This window comes from Pestalotiopsis fici (assembly GCF_000516985.1).
Source record: "Pestalotiopsis fici W106-1 unplaced genomic scaffold PFICI_Scf_5, whole genome shotgun sequence".
Classification (NCBI taxonomy): domain Eukaryota; kingdom Fungi; phylum Ascomycota; class Sordariomycetes; order Amphisphaeriales; family Sporocadaceae; genus Pestalotiopsis; species Pestalotiopsis fici.
This window is the reverse complement of record NW_006917095.1, coordinates 2,953,498-2,977,522: the sequence shown is the minus strand read 5'-3', so window position 1 is coordinate 2,977,522 and position 24,025 is coordinate 2,953,498. Positions and strand designations below refer to the sequence as shown.

At 52.4% G+C, this 24,025-nt stretch overlaps 7 protein-coding genes across 7 annotated transcripts; 3 read left to right on the top strand and 4 right to left on the bottom strand.

The window, feature by feature from the left end:
• Positions 1-62: 62 nt before the first annotated feature.
• On the bottom strand, positions 63-1,244 carry PFICI_08204 (uncharacterized protein; the record flags this gene model as incomplete). The annotated part of the gene is made up of 1 exon (XM_007836785.1): positions 63-1,244. One exon carries the CDS (start codon positions 1,242-1,244, stop codon positions 63-65), a length of 1,182 nt encoding a protein of 393 aa, XP_007834976.1.
• Positions 1,245-1,681: 437 nt separating this feature from the next.
• PFICI_08203 (uncharacterized protein) lies at positions 1,682-4,618 on the bottom strand (the record flags this gene model as incomplete). The annotated part of the gene is made up of 2 exons (XM_007836784.1): positions 1,682-4,030; positions 4,103-4,618. 2 exons carry the CDS (start codon positions 4,616-4,618, stop codon positions 1,682-1,684), a joined length of 2,865 nt encoding a protein of 954 aa, XP_007834975.1.
• A 1,194-nt stretch (positions 4,619-5,812) lies between these two features.
• On the top strand, positions 5,813-7,729 carry PFICI_08202 (uncharacterized protein; the record flags this gene model as incomplete). The annotated part of the gene is made up of 2 exons (XM_007836783.1): positions 5,813-6,841; positions 6,902-7,729. 2 exons carry the CDS (start codon positions 5,813-5,815, stop codon positions 7,727-7,729), a joined length of 1,857 nt encoding a protein of 618 aa, XP_007834974.1.
• A 786-nt stretch (positions 7,730-8,515) lies between these two features.
• PFICI_08201 (uncharacterized protein) lies at positions 8,516-10,225 on the top strand (the record flags this gene model as incomplete). The annotated part of the gene is made up of 1 exon (XM_007836782.1): positions 8,516-10,225. One exon carries the CDS (start codon positions 8,516-8,518, stop codon positions 10,223-10,225), a length of 1,710 nt encoding a protein of 569 aa, XP_007834973.1.
• A 365-nt stretch (positions 10,226-10,590) lies between these two features.
• Positions 10,591-11,803, bottom strand: PFICI_08200 (uncharacterized protein; the record flags this gene model as incomplete). The annotated part of the gene is made up of 4 exons (XM_007836781.1): positions 10,591-11,266; positions 11,326-11,430; positions 11,485-11,650; positions 11,710-11,803. The coding sequence occupies 4 exons, from the start codon at positions 11,801-11,803 to the stop codon at positions 10,591-10,593; spliced, it is 1,041 nt and encodes a 346-aa protein (XP_007834972.1).
• A 5,539-nt stretch (positions 11,804-17,342) lies between these two features.
• On the top strand, positions 17,343-20,069 carry PFICI_08199 (beta-glucosidase F; the record flags this gene model as incomplete). Its single annotated transcript, XM_007836780.1, has 2 exons — positions 17,343-17,611; positions 17,678-20,069. The coding sequence occupies 2 exons, from the start codon at positions 17,343-17,345 to the stop codon at positions 20,067-20,069; spliced, it is 2,661 nt and encodes an 886-aa protein (XP_007834971.1).
• Positions 20,070-20,718: 649 nt separating this feature from the next.
• On the bottom strand, positions 20,719-23,003 carry PFICI_08198 (uncharacterized protein; the record flags this gene model as incomplete). Its single annotated transcript, XM_007836779.1, has 2 exons — positions 20,719-22,497; positions 22,560-23,003. The coding sequence occupies 2 exons, from the start codon at positions 23,001-23,003 to the stop codon at positions 20,719-20,721; spliced, it is 2,223 nt and encodes a 740-aa protein (XP_007834970.1).
• Positions 23,004-24,025: the final 1,022 nt, after the last annotated feature.

The following is a 24,025-nucleotide window of genomic DNA, read 5'->3' as shown; positions in this document are numbered from 1 at the left end:
TTATCCTTCCTGGAGAACCCAATATTAGACATTGTCGTGAGAACAACACGTGGCACAAAGCATCATGATTTTGTTTTGCGATATATGAAAACAGACCTGCCGTGTCCCTCTCCTCGGATAGTCGCAATGGTAGACCCTGATCCCATTTCAAAGACCTCAGTACCCTCGGCATCCGGCTCATCTCTCCATATCTCAAAAGCAAAGTCCTCGCTGTTACCCAGCGTCGTGGCCATTTTCACAACTCTTTTCGCCTGCTCTAGATCCCCAACCTCGAACAGGACAAATCTGGGTTTGAGCTCCTTTGCAATATCCAAAAGACGTGCGTAAAATACATCCTCCAATGCACATTCTAGAAGCACGGCAGTCGCTTTTAGTCTCTCGTCTGGCACCAAAGCCAATCGCGGCTCAAAGTTGCGCACAGAGCGCCCCGTGTCGCGGTCAAAGCCGCGCGTAGATATGTACGGCGGGTTCGACACCAAAACGTCGACTTGGCCGGAGGGCATCAACAAACCGTCTTGACTGCGGGCCAGGAAATCGTCGGCAAAGATATCCGCCTCGGTAAAGACCACGGCGGCGTTGGCGTTCTCTCTTGGCAAGAGGCCAGCTCGCGTGTTGTCGTCTAGATTGCGCCGCGCCAGCGCCACGGCCGTGGGGCTGATGTCCACGCCGGCGACACGAGGAGGTGGCAGTAGACGCCGCTGGGCGTGCCGGCGCAGGCGCTCGTACAAGAGCAGAGCAATACATCCGGTGCCAGTACACAAATCAAGCACGCCGAGACGGCCCTCGTCGTCGCCCTTGGTGACTAGCTCACCACCACTGGTTTCCTGGTGCCTCTGGGGTGGATGCGGCGACGACGAGGAGTAGTGTCGGGTCAGCAGGTCCGCCAGGTACACCGTGTAGGCCTCGGTCTCGAGCCGGGGCACCAGCACGCCGGGCGCGCAGCGTATTTCCAAGGGGCCGAAGGGCTGTGTGCCCAGGACATACTGCAGAGGTTCGCCGCGGCCGCGACGCGCGCAGAGGTGGGCTACTTTTGCCTCTTGTTCCTCGCGCTTCGACGTGGCGGCGGCCGAGGAGGTGACGGGCACTTTGGCATGGCGAGTGGATGGAAAAGACGACACGTGCTCTCTTATCCAGCGCAGCTCATGCCGCGCAGACTCAATATCCCTGCATGCGGGCAAGAGGATCCTTAGATGGGGAGAGATTCTGTGAGCGCGGTAGAGCAGTCTTGGTGGGAGCCGGGGCATCCGTGAAAATAAGAAAAGGTAGAATAAAAAACAATCAAGACTCCTCGAACCAAATTCGCTGCAGCATTAGAGCCGAGGCGTGGCTATAGTAAGGAGTCAGTACAACAGTCAAAAGATCTTGTGCTGGGGTTTGGTATAAATGCTCACCAGCCGGAGCGGCCCGCTCAAAAATGCATGGATCAGTTCCGCGTTCCTGCATCCTTAGGCTGGTTCCTCGGGTCCGGGGAAACCGATCGGCAGATTGGCATCTTGATTTGGATGTGTTTGGAGTTGTCTGTACTTTTATTATGATTCTTCATGTGCCATGATTCATTTCTATACTAATTTCTCATGTTATAGTTATAAAGCTTCGTCTAAGCACTGAGCTGGGTATCTGTTGTGAGCCATTCAAGACGCCTCCAAAGTCTATCTTTCTATACATATCTACCCTTGTAATTTTACAATACAAAGTTGGCAGTTTGCCCACCTTTGACGACAAAGATCTTTTTCGCTTGTCGTATATCACAATCAGATTTCATGACCTTGCTCTTTGCTTCGTCAGACGCCTTGATCTGGTCGACGAACCAGTCCCGCCACTCGGGGCTGCCTTGCTTGAGCTCAGCTGATGGTTTGTTGACGTGCACGACGCAGCGTAGTTTGCCGTTCACTTGCACGGCACACTTGATGGTACTTTGAGCTAAAAGTTCAAGTGTGCCATCAACCACTGGCCACCTGGCGGATTCGGGACAGAAGATGCTGCCCATTTTGGGGTATAACATCTCCCAGCATTCTTCTGCAACAGCTGGAGTGATGGGCGCAAGCATGGGAAGTAGCTGGCTCACAGACGCAGCCTTGACAGCGTCAGATGCTGCGCTGTTTTCGATAAGCACATTCGTCCACTCCATGATATGAGATACAACCGTGTTCAAGGCGTAAACCTTATCATAGGACTGCGTGATGGCCGCAATTGCTTTCTGGGTTGCCCGCCACACATGAGCATCTGCTTCATGACATGTTGGAGACCCAGACTTCTTTTGAAAGTAATCTTTGGCGTCCCAAGCAGTGTAGACCTCTAGTGGGGGTAGAGTTGCAACAAAACTGTGCAGTCGTTTGAGCCAGCGCGTGACGCCAGCAATCTTGTCTTCATCCCAGTTCACCACATCACTAACTGGTGCCTGGAACAACATATGGGCTCTGGTGGTATCTGCGCCGTACTGGGCAATGAAGGATGTGGGATCGACACCATTGTGTTTCGATTTGGACATCTTTTCAAAGGAAGTATTTGCCGTCTTGCCAGATGCAGTAATTTTGGGGTTGGAAGCATCAGAAAGATCAACTTCGTCTGGCTTCAGGAATCGTCCAGTGTCGGGATCAGTGTATGTTTTTCCGTGCACCATGCCTTGCGTGATGAGCCGCTTAAAGGGCTCAATCAGAGGCAAATCCGCCGCCACTCCAGGGTACAGTACATCCATCAAGGCCTTGAAGATGAAACGGGAATAGAGCAAGTGCAAGATGGCATGCTCAACACCTCCAATATACATGTCCACTGGCAAATATTTCCGCAGTGCTGCTTCGGAGACTGGAAGCTCCGAGTTTCTAGGGTCTGCGAACCTGAGGTAATACCAACTCGAATCAACAAAGGTGTCCATGGTGTCGGTATCTCTCTTTGCTGGTCCGTGGCATTTAGGGCAGCTGGTCTTGACCCATTCCTCAGCGCTCTCGAGCGGATTGCCCGTTCTGCCTTCAGCCCAGTGATGGTCAACCTTGGGCAGAATGACTGGTAAATCAGCATCAGGCACTGGCTGTACGCCGCATTTATTGCAGTGCACCATGGGGATAGGCGTGCCCCAATATCGCTGCCGGCTGATCAACCAATCTCTCAGTTTCCATTTCGTGATTGGTTGTGCTGCTGAAGTTTCCGTCGCAATTTCATGGACAATCTTTTCAGCAGCTTCCTCTGAATTCATTTGTGCATACGACTTGGCAAGTGAAGTCATTTTCCCTTCACCAATGTAAGGTCCGTCAAGACCAGCGGTTGAGCCGTCACTTGCTGGGCTGACTGCGTATTTGATTGGCTCTTCCTTGCGATGTGTCCTCCAAAAGTGATAGTCTCTGAGATCATGAGCTGGTACACCCATGAGGGCTCCGGTTTCATAGTCGCCCCTGACATATGGGGCAACATAGACTGGAATGGACGTTGTCTCTGCTGACCCTGTTGCGTGCTGGGCCAGATCCAAAGGACTTGTCGCAGAGAGGTAGGATATCGGATAGCCTTCCTTAGAGTCATGTGGCAATTCCTTGGCAGTGTCCAGCCAAGCACGCAGCCTTTCGTCCTTTTCAGCAAGGCGCTGTACTAATGTCGAGTGCGGTGACAAGGCAAGATATTGCACAGCAAATAGAGTCTCGGGGCGGGTGGTGTATACCCTTAGCGTCTCTGTTTCAGCACCAGGAAGATTGACGACAAAGTCATAATAAGCAGCTTTCGTCTTGCCGATCCAATGTTTCTGTTGGCTCAGGACGAGATCCGGCCAGGCATCATCTTTAGCCAGTTTGTCTAGATCTTCAAGCAGAGACTCTTTATATTTGGTAATATTCAAGAACCATTGCTCAAGTGAACGCTGTTCAACTATGGCCCCAGATCGCCAGGAGCGACCAGAGGCATCGACCTGCTCATTTGCCAGGACGGTATTCTCGACAGGATCCCAGTTGACTTCGGAACGCTTACGGTCGACAAGCCCCGCCGAGTGGAGGATCAGGAATATCTTTTGAGTCTGCTTGTAGAATTCGGGATCGCAAGTTGCAAATTCCTGGCAGTACATAAAAATATCAGTATACACACGAACTACAATTCCGGGTTCAACTCAGCTCGTCAGACTAACCCTGGACCAATCAAAACTACCATTCATGACGTCTAGTTGTTCCTTCATCCGGGCCATGTTCTCCCTTGTCCACTCGCCAGGCTCCACGCCTCGCTCGATGGCGGCGTTTTCAGCAGGCAGTCCAAATGCGTCCCAGCCCATTGGTGAGAGCACCTCCTTGCCTTGCAACCTGTGATACCGGGCCATGACATCGACGATGGTGTAGACTCGTAGGTGGCCAAGGTGCAACTTTCCTGACGGGTAGGGGAACATGGACAAGATGTACATGTTGTCCTTCTCAGGGCTCGCGGAAGCCGTGTTGTCTTTGGCAACTGCCCCCTGGGCGCTCTGAAGAGAGCCATTCTTCTTCCATGTTTCTCGCCATTTCTGATCAAGGGCGGTCAGGTTCAATGGAGCTCGGTCGGTGCGTTTTGGACTTGTTCGCGCAGAGTAGTGTCGGACTGAAGCGGTACAAGCACGCAGGACTCCTACGCGAAGCCCTAGGCGGGCTGGAGATTGAAGCAAGAGAGATCGCATTGCACAGACCTCATAGTATCCTGCTATACAAAAGCTATCGCTGACAAACCTGGGAGCGAACCTGCATATCTTGGCTCGGTGATGGGCAATGTGTTGACACGACTAGGTACACACGTATCGCACGATGCTTCACAATGCATTGCCGTAGCTAATAAAGCTGCTGCTGCAAAAGCTCTACTTATTGCTAGCTAGTAGGTAGCTTTAGCGGCGGCAGCTCCAAAACTTTTTTTTTTTCTTTTGTTCTTGGCCAGCCCTGGGTAGCTCGCATGAATTGAAACCAAACAGCCCACGCACGCGCCTTGGCCACCAAGAAAACATGCTAGGGGTCTGGTAACTGTGTAAGCCTTGTAATCCGGGGTTGTGGATAATGTTCCTGACGTTCTGGATATCCAACGGTGGTTCTGTATAATAGAAAGTCTTGAAGAATGGGAATGTACATCTAGTCCAACTTGCTCTTTTAAAGTTGCTTCGACAATTTGAATTACAGCTCGCATTCGTCGCAATCATATCCGCAAAGTGTTCTTACTTGTTTTCTGGAAGGTCGTAACCTCAGTGGCTTGCTTGCTGCAGCGGCAATCTAGGATATGGTACCTAGAACTACATAACTACTACCACCTACATGAGCCGAAACCTTTTGAACCCCCTTTACTGGGCAGAGCCCGGCAGCAGGTGCACGGACACCCATTTCCAACCAAGAAAGGGAGCCGCAGTTCTAACAAACCGCCAAACCAAGGCCCAGCCCAGTGCCCATGTGGTTGGCTTCAATCAAACAAGAAACACTCCATAACTTAAAGCACTACCATTGTCCTTCTTTTTTAAGTTTTATTCTTCAAGTCTGTACGTGACGCCACCTTGCAGATATTATATACTCGACAGCATCTGCGTTAATATACTCCAATTCGGTGCCGACGACTTTGCGATCACGACTTGCAACCCTAAGCTATTCGTTGCAACGACGTAGCACATGCGATTCGGCAGTCGACACCAGACATTCTCTCGCACTCCAAGGCGCAACTCGACGAAACCACCCACGGCCCAGGTCTTCTGCTGCTGCGTAGCGCAAGCTGATACTTTTGACTGCCTTAATCTTGTTCTCAAGCATATGGCGTAAAAGACTCGACACAGCTGCATCTTCCAAGTATTAAAGCTAGTTGGAGGAGGGACCAGAATACACCGCCGTGCTTGTTTGCGACAATGCCGCCCAATTACTCTGCAGGCCTTCAACCACACGCCAGGGACTCGCTCGAGTTGGCTTCGTTGGCATCCTCGAGTCAACGTGGTCACGACGACACATATTCCGATACCGATTCGAGGCCGTCCATTTCCTCGTCGCGGAAACTGTCCCTCGAGCAAGATGACCCATTAGACGACAACAACCCCGCTGTCCGACCCGGCCAAGGCTACGGCCATGGCAGGACATACTCGAATGCCTCGAACTTCGACTACACTGCCAACCTCTTTCCCTTGTCATCCTCGGCCGGGAACGGATATGCGCCGCTGGGTGCGCCTACGTCAACAGGGCTACAGGGAGGTGGCTTGGGAGGAACATCGTTGGAGAAGCACAAGACCTTGACCTACATGAATGGCTTGGGCCTTGTCGTTGGTCTGATCATTGGCTCCGGCATATTTTCTTCGCCGAGCCAGGTCAATACCAATGTTGGCTCGCCTGGCGCAGCGCTCATTGTTTGGGTGATAGCAGGTGTCCTGGCATGGACTGGAGCTGCGAGTTATGCAGAGCTGGGCGCTTCCATCCCCCTCAACGGAGGACCTCAGGCATACCTCAGCAAGATCTTGGGAGAGTTGTCGGGCTTTCTCTTTACATGGGTTGCCGTTCTCGTACTTAAACCTGGAAGCGCCGCTATCATCGCCATCATCATGGGCGAGTACCTGGTTCGTGCTGCCATTGGGGCCGAAGCCGAGACCATCAATCCCTGGATCATGAAGGCTGTGGCGCTGGTGGGACTTTTTGCCGTGACTTTCATCAACGCCCTCTCTACACGTCTAGGAACTCGGCTCAACGATATGCTCATGTTTCTCAAATTTTTTGCCTTGATCGGTGTCACCATTGTCGGAATAGTCGTGGCTTTAACTGGCTTTTCTGTTACCGGAACGGCAAACAATGAATGGAAGGCCCACTCGTGGTTTGAAGGAACAACCACAGATGTTAGCAGATGGGCAGTGGCAATCTATGCTGGCTTGTGGGCCTTTGACGGCTGGGACAATGTGAGTATTGCAAACCAGGCATTGAACCGTACCCGTGAGGAAGACTAACCAGATAATCAGACCAATTACGTTGTGGGAGAGTTCCGCAACCCTGGACGTGATCTACCGCGTGTCATTCATACAGCCATGCCACTGGTTATCGCGAGCTACCTGTTGGCCAATGTAGCCTACTTTTTTGTTCTCCCGACGAAAGTAATCAATTCGACGAATACTGTTGCCGTCATGTTTGGTGGAAAGGTTTTTGGGCCAATTGGCGCGCTTGTCCTTTCCATTGTCGTGAGCGCTTCCTGTTTTGGAGCCCTTAATTCATCGACCTTTACGAGCAGTCGTCTTGTATACGCGGCTGGCAAGGAGGGCTATTTTCCAGCCGTCTTTGGGCGCATTGGTGTAGGCTCCACGGACCCTGGGCTTTCCTCTACACGGACGAGAAACTGGTTTTCCAAGAAGCTCCACAGTATGCTCAGCGATGAGGAGACTGGTCTCTTCTTTACTCCTGTCAATGCCATAGTCCTCAACGGCGCATTGACGGTTGCCTATGTGATTGTCGGCGAATTTGGCGAGCTTATTACGTTTTACGGAGTCGCTGGATACACGTTTTATTTCTTGACCGTTCTGGGACTCATCATCCTGCGGGTCAAGGAACCGAACCTGGAACGGCCCTACAAGACGTGGATTACCACACCCATCATCTTTTGCTGCGTGAGCTTGTTTCTACTGAGTAGAGCTGTGTTTGCGCAGCCACTGCAGACATTGATTGTCATTGCTTTTGTTCTCGTTGGCATTCCTGTGTATTTCTGGAGAATACATGGAAGGGATCAGGTGACGAAACGCGACATTGGGGGCACATCTAGGCATGGCTGGAAGTTTTGGAAGCGGTGGGCGAACTAGAGTCCCACGTCAGACTGGACGATTACCATGAACTGCATTGAAAGGCGTTGCATTTGCCATGATGGGATCATTGGCGGCGTACAGGACAGCCTGAGTTGGAAAGATACCAACATAAACGATATTATAGTACATAAAATGTAGCGACGATAAGTATTTTTAATACTAGAAAAAGGCTGTAGGTCTGCTTGATGAATCAGAAAGCCGTATTATTCAACCTGACTATGGTTTGTCTGTGCTGGCCATGGTTGTTTGGACCGACGCATAGATACCTTGGTTGTGGTACCTGCAAAGCTGTTTTATTGCGGAGCGGACTGCCCATCGTGTGAAGTGTCTAGTTTATCAGAAATCCAGGGTAGAAATATAGTCTACAAGGAAGTTGGTGGTCCAATCCATGTTTTGGATAGAAATAAACAAAAATGCCACATGAATGGGCATGATTTTTGCGCTACGGCGCGGGTGGCAAGCCGTTGGGAATGACCCGACTCACAAGTCCGGTAGTCGGCGGGACTATGCCTCCACTCAGCACCGGGCGCGGCGATGGCATCATATCGCGCAACCCAGATGAGAGCTTCTCTCTCACTCCACCATCTTACGATGCAATTCGGCGAGTGACCAACAAGTTAAGTGGGCGGGCTGGTGCTTTTGAGATTTTATCGTACCTGCTTCTTGCAATCTCTTGAGCATTTCGTCTCCTTTCTCATCATTGACGCCACTATTCGGAAATTCATCTCAAGAGGCGTCGCCCGCACTGTCCAAAAGCAAGTCTTTTGGAAACGGTCTGTTACAATGGGCTCCGTGGACGCCGGGACACACGGGGCGTTTGACGTCAAGTCCGTTGCCGTGATCGGGGCCGGCCCATGCGGCCTCGCCGCGGCCAAGTACCTCAAATGGCAGCCGCCGTCGTCGTCGTCATCATCACGGGCAGCATCTGGGTCCTATTTTGACAAGATCACCGTATTTGAACAGCAACCCCGCGTTGGCGGTGTCTGGTTGTACTCGGCCACGCCGCCGTCGCCGTCGCCGATCCCGCAGACTTCGGCGCATGCACCCCCGGACCCTCCCGTGTATAATGGCGAAAAGGGTGATGCTGCTTCTGCACCCATCTTTCCGAGTCCCATGTACGATAGGCTCAACACCAATATTCCACATACCCTGATGCAATACTCGGATTTCCCGTTCACGGACGAACAAGGCCAAACGGCCGAGCAGGGCGGAGACCTGCGCATCTTTCCCGAGCGCCAAGTCGTGCTGCGGTATCTGGACGAGTATACGGATCAGGCCCAGATACGCCCACTAATTCGGTTCTCGACCAGCGTGCTCAAGGTCAGACTGCGCAAAACGGCGGTCCAAGACTCTGGTGCTGGTGAAGCAGCAGCAGTAGCAGCCAGACAGCAAAAGGACCAATGGGATATCACATCCCGCAATCTGCTCACGGGCCACGAACAAACCGAAACGTACGACGCCGTCGTCGTCGCGGGCGGCCACTACAACACAACGTATGTGCCCGACGTCGAGGGCATCGCGGCCTTTGACCAGGAGCACCGGGGCGTCATCTCCCACGCCAAGACGTTTCGCTCTCCGGGCGCCTTTGCCGACAAAAAGGTCATGGTGGTCGGCAACTCGGCGTCGGGTCTCGACATTGCCGCGCAGATCAACGCGGTGAGTAGAGGTCCCGTGCTGGTCTCGGTGCAGACCCCCACGTCGGACGAGGCGCGGCGCCACGCTGGGTTCGACGAGGTGGCGGAGATTGCGCGGTTCCTGCCTGGACCCCGGAGGGCGGTGCTGCTCAAGGACGGGCGCGAGGTGGAGGATCTAGACGCCATATTATTCTGCACGGGATACCTATTCACGTTTCCCTTTTTCGAGGGCAAAGACGGTTTCCTTGGGGCCTCCACCGCAGAGGCAACTGAATCCGACAACCACAGCAACAACAAGAGTAGTGATCCCCCTCCTCCACCGCTCATCACCGACGGCAGACGAGTCCACGGGCTCTGGAAGCACTTTCTGCACATTCGCCACCCGACGCTCGCGTTCCCGGGCCTGCCCATCAAGGTGATCCCGTTTCCCCTGTCCGAGTCGCAGGCGGCCGTCTTTGCCCGGGCGTGGGCCAATGCGCTCGCGCTCCCGCCGGCGTCCGAGATGCGCGACTGGGAGAGGCGCGAGGAGGCCGAGCGCTCGCCGCACAAGTACCACGTGTTTCCCGCGCTCGGCGACGCCAGGTACATTAATGGTATCCACGACTGGCTCCGGCAGGAACAACAACAAGGTGGTGGCTGCCAGGGTAAAGAGCCGCCGTACTGGTCGCCTGAAATGTTTTGGCAGAGGGGCGTGTACGCGCAGGCGCGGATCAAGTTTGAGCAGGACGGTCGCAAGGCGACGACGCTCGCGGAGCTCGGGTTTGTATATGAGCCTGAGAAGGAAGAGGATGGATCAAGTCAAGTTGCAGTCCAGCCCGAGGCTGTGAATACAGAGCCGGGATTAGACATTGCTGGATAGGAGGAAGTAAGTCAAGATTCTAGATTACATGGCTCTGTTGACTTTGATCTCCCCAAAGTCCAGAGTCTTGGTTTCACGTCATTAGTCAGACCATGGCAAGCCTTCTTGAGCACATTCTAGATAATCTTTCACCAAAGCATATGAATCCGCATCAGGCTTGTCATTGTTCTAGTATTATTCCATTATGATATACTACTAATCATTATTTTGACGAGATAAACCATTACTCATCATCATCATCGAGCACGCGGGTATGTAAATATATGTACGTCTGCCCCCAGGCATTGGTGCCTTTCATGTCTTTTGTCCTTTTAACGCTCAACTTCATTAATGAGACTGGTAAAGCTTTTACAGCTCCTCCATTTTTAACCCCAAATGTCTCCAGTCAGGTTGGTGGCAAGGTAGTCGGCATCCTGGACAACATAGTCATTGAGCTGGGCCTCAATGTCGGCATCCGTCATGTCGCTGTTGTCGGTGTCATCTCTCTTCCTGAGCGGGGTGCCATCGGGACTGCATCCGCTAATGTCGCCAAAATAATAGCCGTGTGCAGTCGTGTCGAAACCAGTGGTGCCGGCGTTGCAGGAGAGGCTGGCGTAGCCCTCGCACACTTTAATGTCGCTAGCAGTGTATTCGGTCGTGTTGGCGGTACCGTCCGACAGCCAGTACTCGGGCGAAGTGTGGCGGTAGTTGAGGATGATCGGGGGCAGACGGGGCACCGGGTCGTCGAGATGGGTGACGCGGTACTCGGCGCCAGCCTGGTCCGTCACATAGGCAACAAAGGCCCTGTTGCCGACACGGGGGCTGCCGTAGGTGTAAATGTCGATCGAGTAGCCATCCTTGCGAGTGTAAGCTGCACCAACAGTGGCGACGGCGGCGCCCAGGGAGTGGCCAGTAAAGACAATGCTGTATGATGGGTTGGCCGTCTTTGCCGCGCTCACAGCGGCAGTAATGACATCTTTAACCTCGAGCCATGCGGCATAGAAGCCAGTGTGGAGCAAACAGCCGGTGGTGATATCACACAACTCCTGAACGAAAACCAAGCTGTGAGGTTTGTCAGTTTCATGTTTTGTGTGGAAGTGGATTGGTTTCGTTTCACTTACTCGGTAATCCAGTTTCGTACAGAGTGCGAGCCGCGGAACGAAACCACAATGACCTCATTCGTGGCATCGGTAGACACGAATCCTTGAATATCGGTAGCATCACCGCTGAGCAGAGGTTAGCGAAGAGGTAAGAAGGATCAGTGACCGAGGAGTGCTCACGCAAAGGTGGCAGTCACCGTGGCGCCGGCGGCAGTGACGTTTGAGCAAACACCATCAATACATGTAACGACGGTGCCGACATCGTCCTCAGTGTTACAGTAGGCTGCCGCAGCATACTCGGCATACAAGTCAAAGGACGAAACCTCGGAAGCAGTGACGGTAGTAGCTATGAACAGTAAGCTTCCGGAGCAAATAGGACTGAAACAAGTGACAAGAGCAATATACCTCTGTTCAGATACAGCTTCATCTCATCCGGAATGGGGCCGGCAGAGGCTCCGAGAGCCAAGCTCGCGATGTAAGTCCAAGTAAATGGCTTCATCGTGGTGGATGCTGCAACAAGGACCGAGTGGAGAGAGAAGGAGGGAAAAAGCAGCGAGAGGCGCAAGTAACAGCGCGGCTAGGGCTGAGAAATGATGGGCCTTTTCCCCAGGAGCTTTTATCTATACCGAACAGTGGTGAAAGGTCCTCAAGGAAAGCAACCGGGGAGCATCGTATCCATCACGTTGGACAGCGGCGAGCAGACCCGGGCTATATAGTAGCAATAATAAGAGAACGCTCGGGAGGTCCGGTCGCTCACCACGCGCAGGAATCTGCGTGTCGTCTCCATTGATTGGGGTAAGGGAAGGGACTATCACCATACTCATGGATCCCTGAGAGCTCGCTGGGGCTGGGACCAGGACATGGGGTCCAAAAATTGTCGAGGACTAGCACCAAGTGTCTGTTCTGATGGGGGGGACTGAAGTCGGGGGTTTCGGTATGTACATAGGTAGTAGTATGGCATTTACCCATGCATTCCTGCGAGCATTGGAGATGGGGGGCCCAATCTGTTCCTGGAATAGTGGAGTTTGTGTGTACAAGAGTATAGTCAGTTCAAAAGGAGACTGACATTGGCCTGTACTAGTAGCACCCATGGGACTGATGAGTGCATGACCCTTTCATCTGAGGCCATTGTAGGTCAACGTCGCGGATCGGGTGGCTTAGAGCGCGCAACGGCGAATAATCAGTCAAGGTTTGACAGGGTGTGCCGCCTTTTACCAGCAGCGAGTGCGGCAATCTCAATCCGACCAGCGGGCATTATTACATAGTACAGCATACCTCGTAAGCAGCAACACCCATGTGTAGATGAGGCACTTCATAGCCTACCTGACTTACCACCCAACCACCAATACGGGTGGTATACCCCTGGGCCCGGGCGTCTTTGATACCTACCCTACCTTACCTGCTGTGTGTACCGGGCCTACCTTATTACTCTCCGCATGTACCTACGGCAGCTTCCACCTGTGCTGGGTTCGCAGCCCACTGTACATTAGCAGCCACACACACACCTCGTGGCATAGATGAAGCGGCCACGGTCCGCACAGAGCATCAGCTGGCTGGGGGGAAACCGGCGTTGGCTTCCACATTTAGACAGGACAACCTCACGACTGATGGCAGGCTGACGGATAGCCTACTCAATTTTCCCCCGGGCTATTGCGTCGTGAATGATTTGACACGGATAATAAATGCGAATTTGGTCCAGCGTTGCGTCGAGGTTGACGACGCCTGCCCGTAACCCAACGATCAAGGTTTTTGGCGCTTTCCCCAGATTCCTGGAGGTTACATTCACAGGCCAATAGTTCCCAGCACCCTGCGGCTCTAAGCTGGCTAACGGACGCTATCACGGTGGCTAGAAGAGAATTGTTGGTATGCGCCGTCTTTTGGCCGTCGCTAGGGCCAAAAAAGAGCCATTGGCAGACGTAGGTGGCTCGGGGTGGCATCTGTGCCAAATGCACGACATTGCCAATTCACTGGCTCACTGGCGCTCGAGACATGGCACCGGCGACAAAACAGACAAGATCTGCACGAATATCTGAGTGACAAGTGGGGCGATACGCGCTGTGGATGCCAATATTCTGCTATCAGTGTGCATTTGAGCCTCGGTCGAGGACGACTTTGACGCAGCCTACTTTCGCGCAGGTGCCTGGTGCATTGGCAGGCAGGCAGGTCTGCAGGTCTGAAGCTGAACTACAGCTGAGGGACTGGGGGTCCAGCAGCAGCAGCGGCAACGGCAGATCGTCATCGCCTTACTTTCAAGTCATTGGGATGGGGATATTTGTGTATTTCCCGACAGATTCCCGCTGACGATATGGAGATGCAAGACGGTATACTACTAGCAGTCCGTGTGGAGGCCCAAGGAGGTTGGGTCTGTGACTTGTAAATGGCCTCAAAACGGTTGTTTTTGCGACGCCCTTTCTGCATCGAGCAAGGCTAGATGTAAAACACCGCACGCTATGCAAAGATTCCTGCACGTTATGCAAATAGCTCAGAAACCACGTGAGCTTCTTGGTCTATCGTGCATACAGTATTTACTTCGTACACGATATTGTACGAAGGTACCAAGGAGGATCCAGCAGAGGAATGGGGGTTTTGGTTAGTGTGAGTGGTGGTGGCCTTGGTTCGCATGATTCGTATTCGGAGGTGGGAATAAGGTCCAAAATCGACTCCGTGCAATTCTCCGACGAAAAGAAATGTTGGTATGTACTCCAGACCCTGGCGTATGATGTAGGTACCAAATAAGTGGTCTTGCTTCAGCTATGCAGTCAAAGCCTCGCGACCGAACTTCGGATATTAGCAAGAAGCATAACAAAATTCGACGCTCCATACAATGCAAAATACACGCTGCATATCAGTCCTCGATAATGCGGCGAAATTGTATGCCTCGTGGCCCTGATTATAGTGCGTGCGCATGACCACTCAGATTGGCTACGCAGGCAGGCCGGCGAAAAAAAAAGAGATGTGGAGGAATCGTGTATCCATGGTTCAAATGCACGGATCGGCAGGAATTCAATGCTTGCTGCGAATAAACGCCCGTGGACTGACCACTCGCGGGACCTGGGACCATATCCTGGATGCTTGGTAAATCCGTCGCTGGTAATGCTTGAATATGTCAGCGGCAGAGATGAGATTGGATCTGGATTGTTCTGGATTCCTGTGCAGAGTATCGTGTATAGTCCGTTCAAGAACCATTGTCCCTAGGTACCACCTGCATGCAGTTCCCAAGCCCACCGTGAATCAAACCTGACAGCCAGCCACGTGCTCGGTCTCTTCTCGCCGACTGACGAATAATACTGTATTGTGATCTATCCCATCACCTTAGCAGTCACTTACTGCCAACACTACCTTGTCAATAGTACCCCCAAGGTAGGTCGGCAGCGAGGAAATCTTTCTTTCTTTCTTCCAAGTCGCCAAGCTCCCCCCAGGAGAATCGCAATCTCATGAAACAGATGCCCTTCTGGGTATAGACTGAACACTCTTCAGTGGAGTCAAGGGCCACAAAGTCCAGGGTTCATCAGTGGGAAAACTGCCTGCCCCCTGGTTCGCAGTTCCTTTTCTGGCTTTTGCAGCACTAAAAAAGGCGACAGAGGGCCTAAAATGGCCAACGACGTAGCTCCGGGAAGGGGATCTCTTTGCGGTCAGGATTATCCCCGATCCATTGCCTCTTGCTGAGATCTACCGGAACGGTGGAAGAAGCAGGGGAACATTGTGCCCAGTCATTTCAGAGCACCTCGGCCTCCGCATTGCTTAGCGAGCCCGACTTTTTTCTTTTTTTGTTGAGAATCATGTCTGACTAAAATCTGTCAAAGAGTTCAAGGCCATGTGCACTGCCTGGCGACTAACACTGCTAATAACTAGGTACCATCGTGGGGTCTGTGCTGTTGTTCTGGTTCTCGAAGCTCCTCGATGATCACGCTGGATCATCCCTCACTCGTGCGACTGGACGCGCAACACGTGCCTGAACGGAATTGCTCCCTTTTTCTTTAGTGGATAGATCATTTCGACTGGCGACAGTAGGGAGACGTGAATGAGCTTGTGGTAATACCAAGATGAGGGAGGCCCCTTTGAATGTCGACTACCATGTATGCTATAATTTGCGTGTTGTCAACGACGTTTGACGTTTGAGCTGAACGGAGCTGAGCTAGAAGGAGGAGCGAAGGAACCTGGCTGCTAGCAGGGAAAAGAAGAAGAGAACGAACAAGGCCCCAAGACAAAACCTAACAGTACATTACTGCCTACCAAGACTAGATTCAACGGTCGCTGGTGCGGCAAGCGGCAGCAGTAGCGGTAGCGGTACCCGCTTAACCGTCTCGCTTAGGGAGATGGAGATGCGAGAGATGCAAAATCCTCGCTACGGTACCTACTGTGTAGAATAATAATTAACTCACGAGTCACAACATACCAACTACCATTTCTCCGTCCGGGGCAATCGAGTGCCGAACACCATGGCGCTGCAACCTGCCTTGTCGGATCTCGAATACCCAACAAGCAAGCCTGGCAAGCCCTGTACGTACGTGGTGGTTATTTATTGATCTTTAGCACCGGACCAGGGCCCCCCAGAATTGTCATCGTTGCGAATATCTTTGCGAAAAAGTTTGTCATCAGGATACTACCCTCCCCTCACCAGAAAAGATCACAAGGCACCAAACCTTGCCAAAAACTTGCCTACCACTCGATTTCTTTGGTCCAGTAGCGCTTTGCGCTGCCGTGCCCCCCAGCTTGGTCACACGCCCAAACTACAGGGCAGCTTGTGACGAACACAACGTCAATCTGGTACGGACAGCGCAGTACATACGCCCAGCAAAGCTCTCCCGTGTGTGCCGTTTTGGAAGAATGATGCATCCGCGAATGACTGCATGAGCCGCGCAAATGTGCCAGAGCCGATGATCCGGCCTCCTCTCACCTCGCACTACTTGTTTCTTCTTCTTCTACTACCAGTTCGATACGTGGAGCTGGTGTTTTCCAATGTGGCATTGCTTTGACATATGAATCCTGACAGCCCGTCCAATCTACTCAGTTGTATTGAGACTTCCGCCAATGAAACTGCTTGCCCAGCCCTGGGCTGGACTGCATATGGCAGCTCTACCGAGTTTGACTGCAACTCTATGGCTTTGCGTAGGCAGGCAGGTAACTATTTATCTATCAGCTCAAGGTTCACTGATAAGATATGTCATGCGAAGCCAATAGCCGAATTTATTTCCGACATCCGTCAAGCTCATGAAGATGATATCTTTGAAGGTGGTGTCCTGCAGAACCAGACGTGTCCTAGATGGAATGTCAAAGTCAGCGACACCAGGCGCGTATGGCGCCCCCAAACTTGGCTGAGCAATGGACAAGGGCAACAGACCAATATTTCCAGACTTTACCCTCACGGAATATTCAGCTGAATGGAAAGAAAAGGACAAGAAAAAAAAAAGGACCAAATCTCAATTGCGGCAGATCTTTTATGCATAGCCCGATCGGTTTCCGGTTCGCTTAAGGTTAATAGTCCATTTTGCCCGCTGTCTACCCACATTCCCCTTTCCCATGTTTCCCAGATTGGAACTTGATGATGATGATCTGCAGGTATCTGCCAGGCCAAGTCGTCCTAAGATACCAGCATTCGCCCACGTAATTCGTCGTTGCTGCATATGGCGGCCTGAGCAGGCCTGCCAAGCTGGGTTGAATCCTGTCTCTGTTACCCTGCTCTGCAAGTCGCTATCTCGTCTTTGGTAACGCGCTGCCTTGTCTGTCAATGATATCATGTGCTCGTGGCAGCAGCAGCAACAGAAGAAGGTTAGGACAACTCTCCAGAGGTACTATACCCTCACCTCCAGTCCCATCGCTTAGCTTATATCCATCCCGAGTCCGCCAATGGGAGCCATCATGTGCCTGAATACTCGTGCATTCTTTCCTTCTCTAGTCGTCGTATGAGTTCACGAGACCGTCCCCAGCCTTACCCATAAAGGCTCGAGGCATCCTTTACCCGGAACCCGCGTGTTCCATCTCTAGCTCCCTCTACCCTTCTTTTTCCTATCCTTCCCAACCGCCAATCAGACGTAGCAATGGTGGTTTTGAGCGCCGATTTGCCTGCGGGCCTGCGCATGCTCTCTTTGCTGGCTCTGTCCAATCTAGCCGGCCTGTCCTCCGGTGCTGCAATATTGCCCCGGGATGACGTGCCCGCCGGATACGTCGCTGCCCCGTATTACCCTACTCCGTATGGCGGATGGGATGATGATTGGGCGGATGCCTATACAAAGGCGGCCGATCTAGTCTCGCAAATGACGTTGGCTGAAAAGACCAACATCTCGAGCGGTACCGGTTTCTTCATGGGGTGCGCCTATATCTCGCTGATCAAAGTTGCGTTTTGTTTTCAGTATATATACTAACCATCTATCAGACCATGTGTCGGCAATACGGGCAGTGCGTTGCGTCTTGGCTTCCCTCAACTTTGTCTCCAAGACGGTCCTCTGGGAGTGCGCACCACAGATAACATCACAGCTTTCCCCGCTGGTATAACAACCGGCGCGACATGGAACAAGCAGCTGATGTATGAGAGGGGAGTTGCGCTTGGACAGGAGTTCAAAGGCAAGGGCGCCAACTTCTATCTTGGCCCATCCGTTGGTCCCTTGGGCCGGAAACCGAGAGGCGGCAGAAACTGGGAAGGCTTCGGCGCCGATCCAGTCCTACAAGGTATCGCCGGAGCGCAGACGATCAAGGGTGTTCAGGAGCAAGGCGTTATTGCCACGCTCAAGCATGCTATCGGCAACGAGCAGGAGGAGTATCGCATGTACAGCGTCATTCAAGCTGGATACAGTTCCAATATTGATGACCGCACCCTCCACGAGCTCTATCTCTGGCCATTTGCCGATGGCGTCCACGCCGGGACTGGTGCTTTGATGACTTCGTACAATGCGGTCAACGGTTCCGCCGACTCGCAAAATGCATATCTCATCAACGGGCTTCTCAAGGATGAGCTTGGTTTCCAGGGTATTGTCATGACCGATTGGCTCGCGCATCTTTCTGGTGTCTCTTCTGCCCTAGCTGGTCTCGACATGAACATGCCTGGAGACACTTTGATTCCCATTGTGTTAGGAACCAGTTACTGGATGTATGAGCTGACCCGATCCGCGCTCAACGGTTCCGTCCCCATGGATCGCATCAATGATATGGCCACCCGCATTGTTGCTACATGGTACAAGCTCGGTCAGGATCAGGACTACCCACCACCCAACTTTTCATCCAACACGCGCGACCGTGAAGGACCATGCTACCCCAGTGCTCTCATCTCGCCGACTTGCGTTGTCAACCAGTACGTGAATGTACAGGCCGACCACGCAACTGTCGCAAAAGCTGTGGCACAGGAAGCTATTACACTGCTCAAGAACAATGGCTCTTTCCTGCCCATCTCCACGTCTGTGCCTTTGAGCGTATTTGGAACCGATGCGCAGACGGATCCCGCGGGTGCCAACTCTTGCACCGACAAGAGCTGTAACCGTGGACTGCTTGGTATGGGCTGGGGATCTGGAAGCGCCGACTATCCTTATCTCGATGACCCCATCTCATCGTTGAAGCGCAAGGCCGGTAATGTCACCTACTATGATAGTGACACGTTCCCGTCATCCATCCCCACTCCAGGGGCCAACGATGTCGCTATTGTCTTTATCAACTCGGACTCTGGTGAGAACTCGTACACTGTCGAGGGCAACCACGGTGATAGAGACGCCAGCGGTCTGTCCGCCTGGCACAATGGAGACGCTCTGGTCAAGGCCGCAGCTGCCAAGTACTCCAACGTTGTGGTTGTCATTCACACTGTCGGGCCGCTGGTTCTCGAACCCTGGATCGACCTCCCCTCTGTCAAGTCCGTTCTGGTTGCTCACCTCCCTGGCCAAGAGGCCGGCGACTCCCTCACCGAAATCATCTTTGGCGAGGCCACGCCGTCGGGACACTTGCCTTATAGCATTCCCAAGTCCGAGGACGACTATCCATCCAGCACGGACCTGATCACGTTTGAATTCCTCGGCCAAGCCCAGGACACGTATACCGAGGGTCTCTACATTGACTACCGCTACCTCAACAAGAACGGCAAGACGCCGCGCTACGCCTTTGGCCACGGCCTGTCCTACACAACCTTTGCGCTGTCGTCGGTCTCGCTGACGTCGGTCACGGAGCTGACGACGCTGCCGCCAACGCGCCCGGCCAAGTCCACCTCGGTCGTCGCGTCGCTGAACCAGACCATCCCCGCCGCCAGCGAGGCCTACTACCCGTCGGGCTTTAACCGCATATGGCGATACCTGTACTCGTGGCTGGACTCGGGCGAGGCCGATGCCGCCTACGCCGCCGGCCAGTCGGGCACCGAGTACGCCTACCCGGCGGGCTACTCTGAGACGCAGAAGGCGGGTCCGCCCGCCGGCGGTCCCAGCGGCGGCAACCCGGCCCTGTGGGACGTGGCCTACACCATCTCGGCCACGGTGCGCAACACGGGCGCCTCGCACGCCGGCAAGGCCGTCGTCCAGGCCTATGTGCAGTATCCCAGCGGCTCGGCCTATGACACCCCCGTGATTCAGCTGCGCGACTTTATCAAGACGGACAGCCTGGCCACCTCGTCGTCGTCGACGGTCGAGCTCAGCCTCACGCGCCGCGACCTCAGCGTCTGGGACACGACGCTGCAGAACTGGGTCGTGCCGGCCGGCGAGTTCAAGATCTGGCTCGGCCAGGCCAGCGATGATCTCGGCTGGGTCTGTTCCACTAGCACGGGTGCGTGTCAAGAGTCGGACGCTGGACCTGTATGATTAAGAAATCCAGTCATGCTTGAATGAATCGTTTTTTATTGTTGTCTTGTCGCCCCTTTTTGCCTGGTGTGATTTTTTAGTCGAGATCTTCTTCTCATTATTTCAAAGCATGGGGAGTCATTACTTGATTATTTTTTTGCATGTTTTCTGAGCAAGCGGACCTCCCAAGCGAGGACCATTTGAATACTTAGCGAGAGGCACAGCACAGTCTATAGTGCATATAATTAATATCATGACATACTCTCATCTCCACTAATAATCTCGGCTATAGCCGCCACTCTGCAACAATTTGCAGGCACCGTTACTTTTGACTTATTTCGTGATATGACGACTTCGCTTCGTATAGGGCGAATCCGGTATTCTGTTCGTCAAGTCTGTCGCTTGGCCACTTTTTTTCTTCCTTCCTCAATGGAAAAGATGCCATCAAGTACAGACATTGCAGGCAATACTAAAAGTTACAAAAATCGTTTCACTAGTATAGAAGTCACATTCAAAATCGAATACCGGATTTTGCTTTTCTACTTTAAACACCGCACACCAAAATGAAGCAGTAATGAAAAGGGTATCATGGGAAACACCATGTGCATGGCTGATTTGGTGCTGAGGAGAAAAAAAGACTTTCCGCTTTCGATAAAAACAAGGCGTTATTCTAATTATTCTCCATATCCAGGACGAGGCGTTTTGTAGCATCTGCCTCTACCCATTCGCATATCAATTCGCCCACGTCACCCACCAGCTTCTCATAATGGGGACCAGCGAAAAAGATACCAGTATGAGCGGCAACTTCATCGACGTCTTTCATAAAGACTCTGATCCATTTGGGGTCCATCTGTCCATTGACCTTGGAGGGACAAGTACAAAATTTTCGGTCTTTTGGAGGCTTCTCTGGCTTCTCTGGCTTTTTTGTGCCTTCTTGAGATCTTCTTTGTATTGTCAAACTGTCTCGACCCGCATCGTTCGAGGGTGACGCCGGCCTGAGCTCATCGAAATGCACGTGTGATGGACTATGCTCGTTGTTGTTTCCAAGGTTCGAAGCAGCCTCTACTGGAGTATCATGCCCTGTTGTCGTTCCAGCACCCTGTTCCGAGGTGTCGGGATGTTCTTCAGCTTGGGGGTTATGTTGGTTTTCGGCACCTACACTTGCAGCGGCGTCTGCCAGCGCACCCTGCTTATCTTTAGCTTCCTTTTGCCCAGCCTGTAGTTTTGCTCGCATTTTGTGTATAGCTTTGTTGCGCTGTGTCTCGGCTGCACGCCAACTCTTCATTTGTTTCTCATAGTCCTTATTGCGCCGCTTCATTTCCTTCTCGACATATTTACGAATATCCTTGTTTGAGGCATCGTAGCTTTTGAGCTCATCGGGTTTCTGAGGCTCGTCCGGCAAAGGAGGAAGTCCATCAATGAACTCCTGTAATGCAGCTTCAACCGTGAATTCGGCGTTAGGAGGCAAGTCTTCCCTGAATCTACCAGTCTCGGCTCTCCTTGGTGCAGTAAACCTTGGCATGGGCTCGTGGGTTGGAGAAGCCGTATCAGGGGCGTGGGAAGCACCATCATCCGGCGATCCACTGTGAGATACATTGCCACCGATGACCTCCCCAGTGCCTGGAGCTGGTGATGAAGGTTGGCTGGCTCCGGGGGTGTGGAATTGCTCAGATGCAACGCCTGGACTTTCCAAATCACCATGCTGTCTTTCATCTGAATCATCTTCCGGGTCGGCCTCCGGTTGCGGCTCAAGCATAGTCAAGGGCTCACTATGACTGTCACTGCCGCTTGATTCGCTAGAAACTCTGGGACTTGCGGGCTCGCTGTGATGGCCGTCATTTCCCGATACCACGTTATTCTCTGGACTTGCAGGCTCTATTGTCTTGGAATCCTCTGACTCCGAGGGCTTGGGCTTCTTGGGGTAGCCATGGCAAACGGTGTAATACTGAATGAAACGAACTTGTGGTGGAACATGAGGCATTCCCCGGTTCTCCAGGTCGTCGTAATCTTCCAGTCGTCGCAATTTCTCATACCGCAGCTTCATACCATTGTAATCCATCAAACAGCTACCGAATTCGAGATGAGATGTTATGTGTTTGGTGGCAGCGTCCATGAGACCCTCCGAGTTGTGCTTGCTAGCAAAGTGAACGACATTCTGCCACCAGCTCCGCTCCTTCATACGGACATCGTTGACATAATTGGGGTTGAAATTAGGGTCCATGGTAAGTCGTGAGCCCAAGCCTTGTCCTAGGCCACCTAGAGTCTGTGCTGCTCCAGATATCAGATCTCCCGCTTGAGGTGGCTTGGGCGGATCAGGCTTCTTGCGGAACAGACTAGCTAAGCCGGATGTGATGATGCCCGGATGGAGGCCAAGTAGAGGTGCATCAAGGTTGACCGTTCCAAGGATCCTGTGTTGCAACATTCTTATATCACTTCGATCACGGGTAGGCTAAAGTTGCGGTTAGCTGGTTTGGTCATACAATGACTTCCAGGGCAAGCCAGCAGACTCACCATCAACGCCACTTCCGCCGCGAGTAGTCCGCCCATGGAGTGTCCGATAAGCACAACGTCCGTCTCGGGAGACTCGTGCGGCTCCAGCCACCTGCTAAAGTTGTCCCGTGCTACCTCGATTGCCTTGTACGTCTTGTACCTAGGGTAGATCTTGGTATGGACGGCATGAGTGCTGCGCAGTCGATCCCTGAGAAACCTGTGCACGTGAAAGGGAAAATTTTGAAACGAGTTGTCATTGCCCATGAATCCATGGATATATATGAGCAGAAGCTTGCGTTTTTCTTGTTCATCGTAATCAGACGGCGCCAGAGATTGGGTTGAAGAAGTCCTTGGGTCGTGGTAGTCTGTGCCATCGTAGCCACCACCTAAGTAACCGTAAACGGCGGCGGTATTGCTCGGACTAGGCACACCCAAGAAATCATGGTGGTCGCTGGGCGTCGTCATAGTAGAAAGCAATATCTGCTGCTACATCAAGGAAGGAGTCGCAAAAGACTGACTGGCTGTTATCTCTCTAAGAGCCCAAGTACGCGGATGTATGGTGGGGTTAGAGTATGAGGGGAGGGATTGACGTCAGGGCAAGGAAGCAAACAAGGCGGAGCAGCTCTCTAAATGTCCATGTTGGTAGATACTGAAACGAAGTTTTGATGAAAGACGTCGAACGCAGTGAATCACGCGAAGATGATGCTTGGAAATCGGAATGAATGCTTGCAGATGGGAGGATATATGAAAAGAAGAAGAGGGCCCAAAGGTTGTGGAAAGGCGGTCCGCAGCCTCTAAACCTTCTCAGGTCCCCTCTACTGTACCTAGACTTGGATGGAGTTTGGGGGAGAAAGTGGGCACTTGTTAACCGCATTCAGGTTTCGGCTGGCGCGTAGCTGCTGGGATAGCGCCTGGGCTCTGCAACGGCAGTGCTAGGCAGAGGCTATGGCAGGCATCCTGTTTTTTTAACTTTGGTAAATCAGGGCATCGCATGTATGGTGATCTACCACCCGCCCTTTATTGGATTAAAATAAAAAAAAAACTTGTCGAGTGATTGTAGAGTATGAACAAGATATTCTAGCTGCAATATTTAAAACCTGACAAATTTGTTCCGTGACTGACTTTGCTGTGATACTGACCAGCAACTAATACGCATCTTCATTGCCAAACAGCGAATGGTTGACTCTGATTGCACCCGTACCAAATCGGAAGAAAGGCCGCAGCAGACAAAACCATGGTCGGCTGTGTAATACCTGACGACGCAATCTTTGCGTCGATTTGGACCTCCTTTTCCGATTAAAACTTTTGTTTCTCTTGCCCGTTCTGTGACTCGGTTTCTCGGATTTGTCTTTCGTAAAAGAGATGGACATGGCATAGCCACACATTTTTTATGGTCCAGCCGTATATAGGAAGCCGCGATGGAGACTAAATATGCTTCTACCATGGCATCTGGGTTCTTCTTACGGAATTTGAGCTCTTGGGAAATA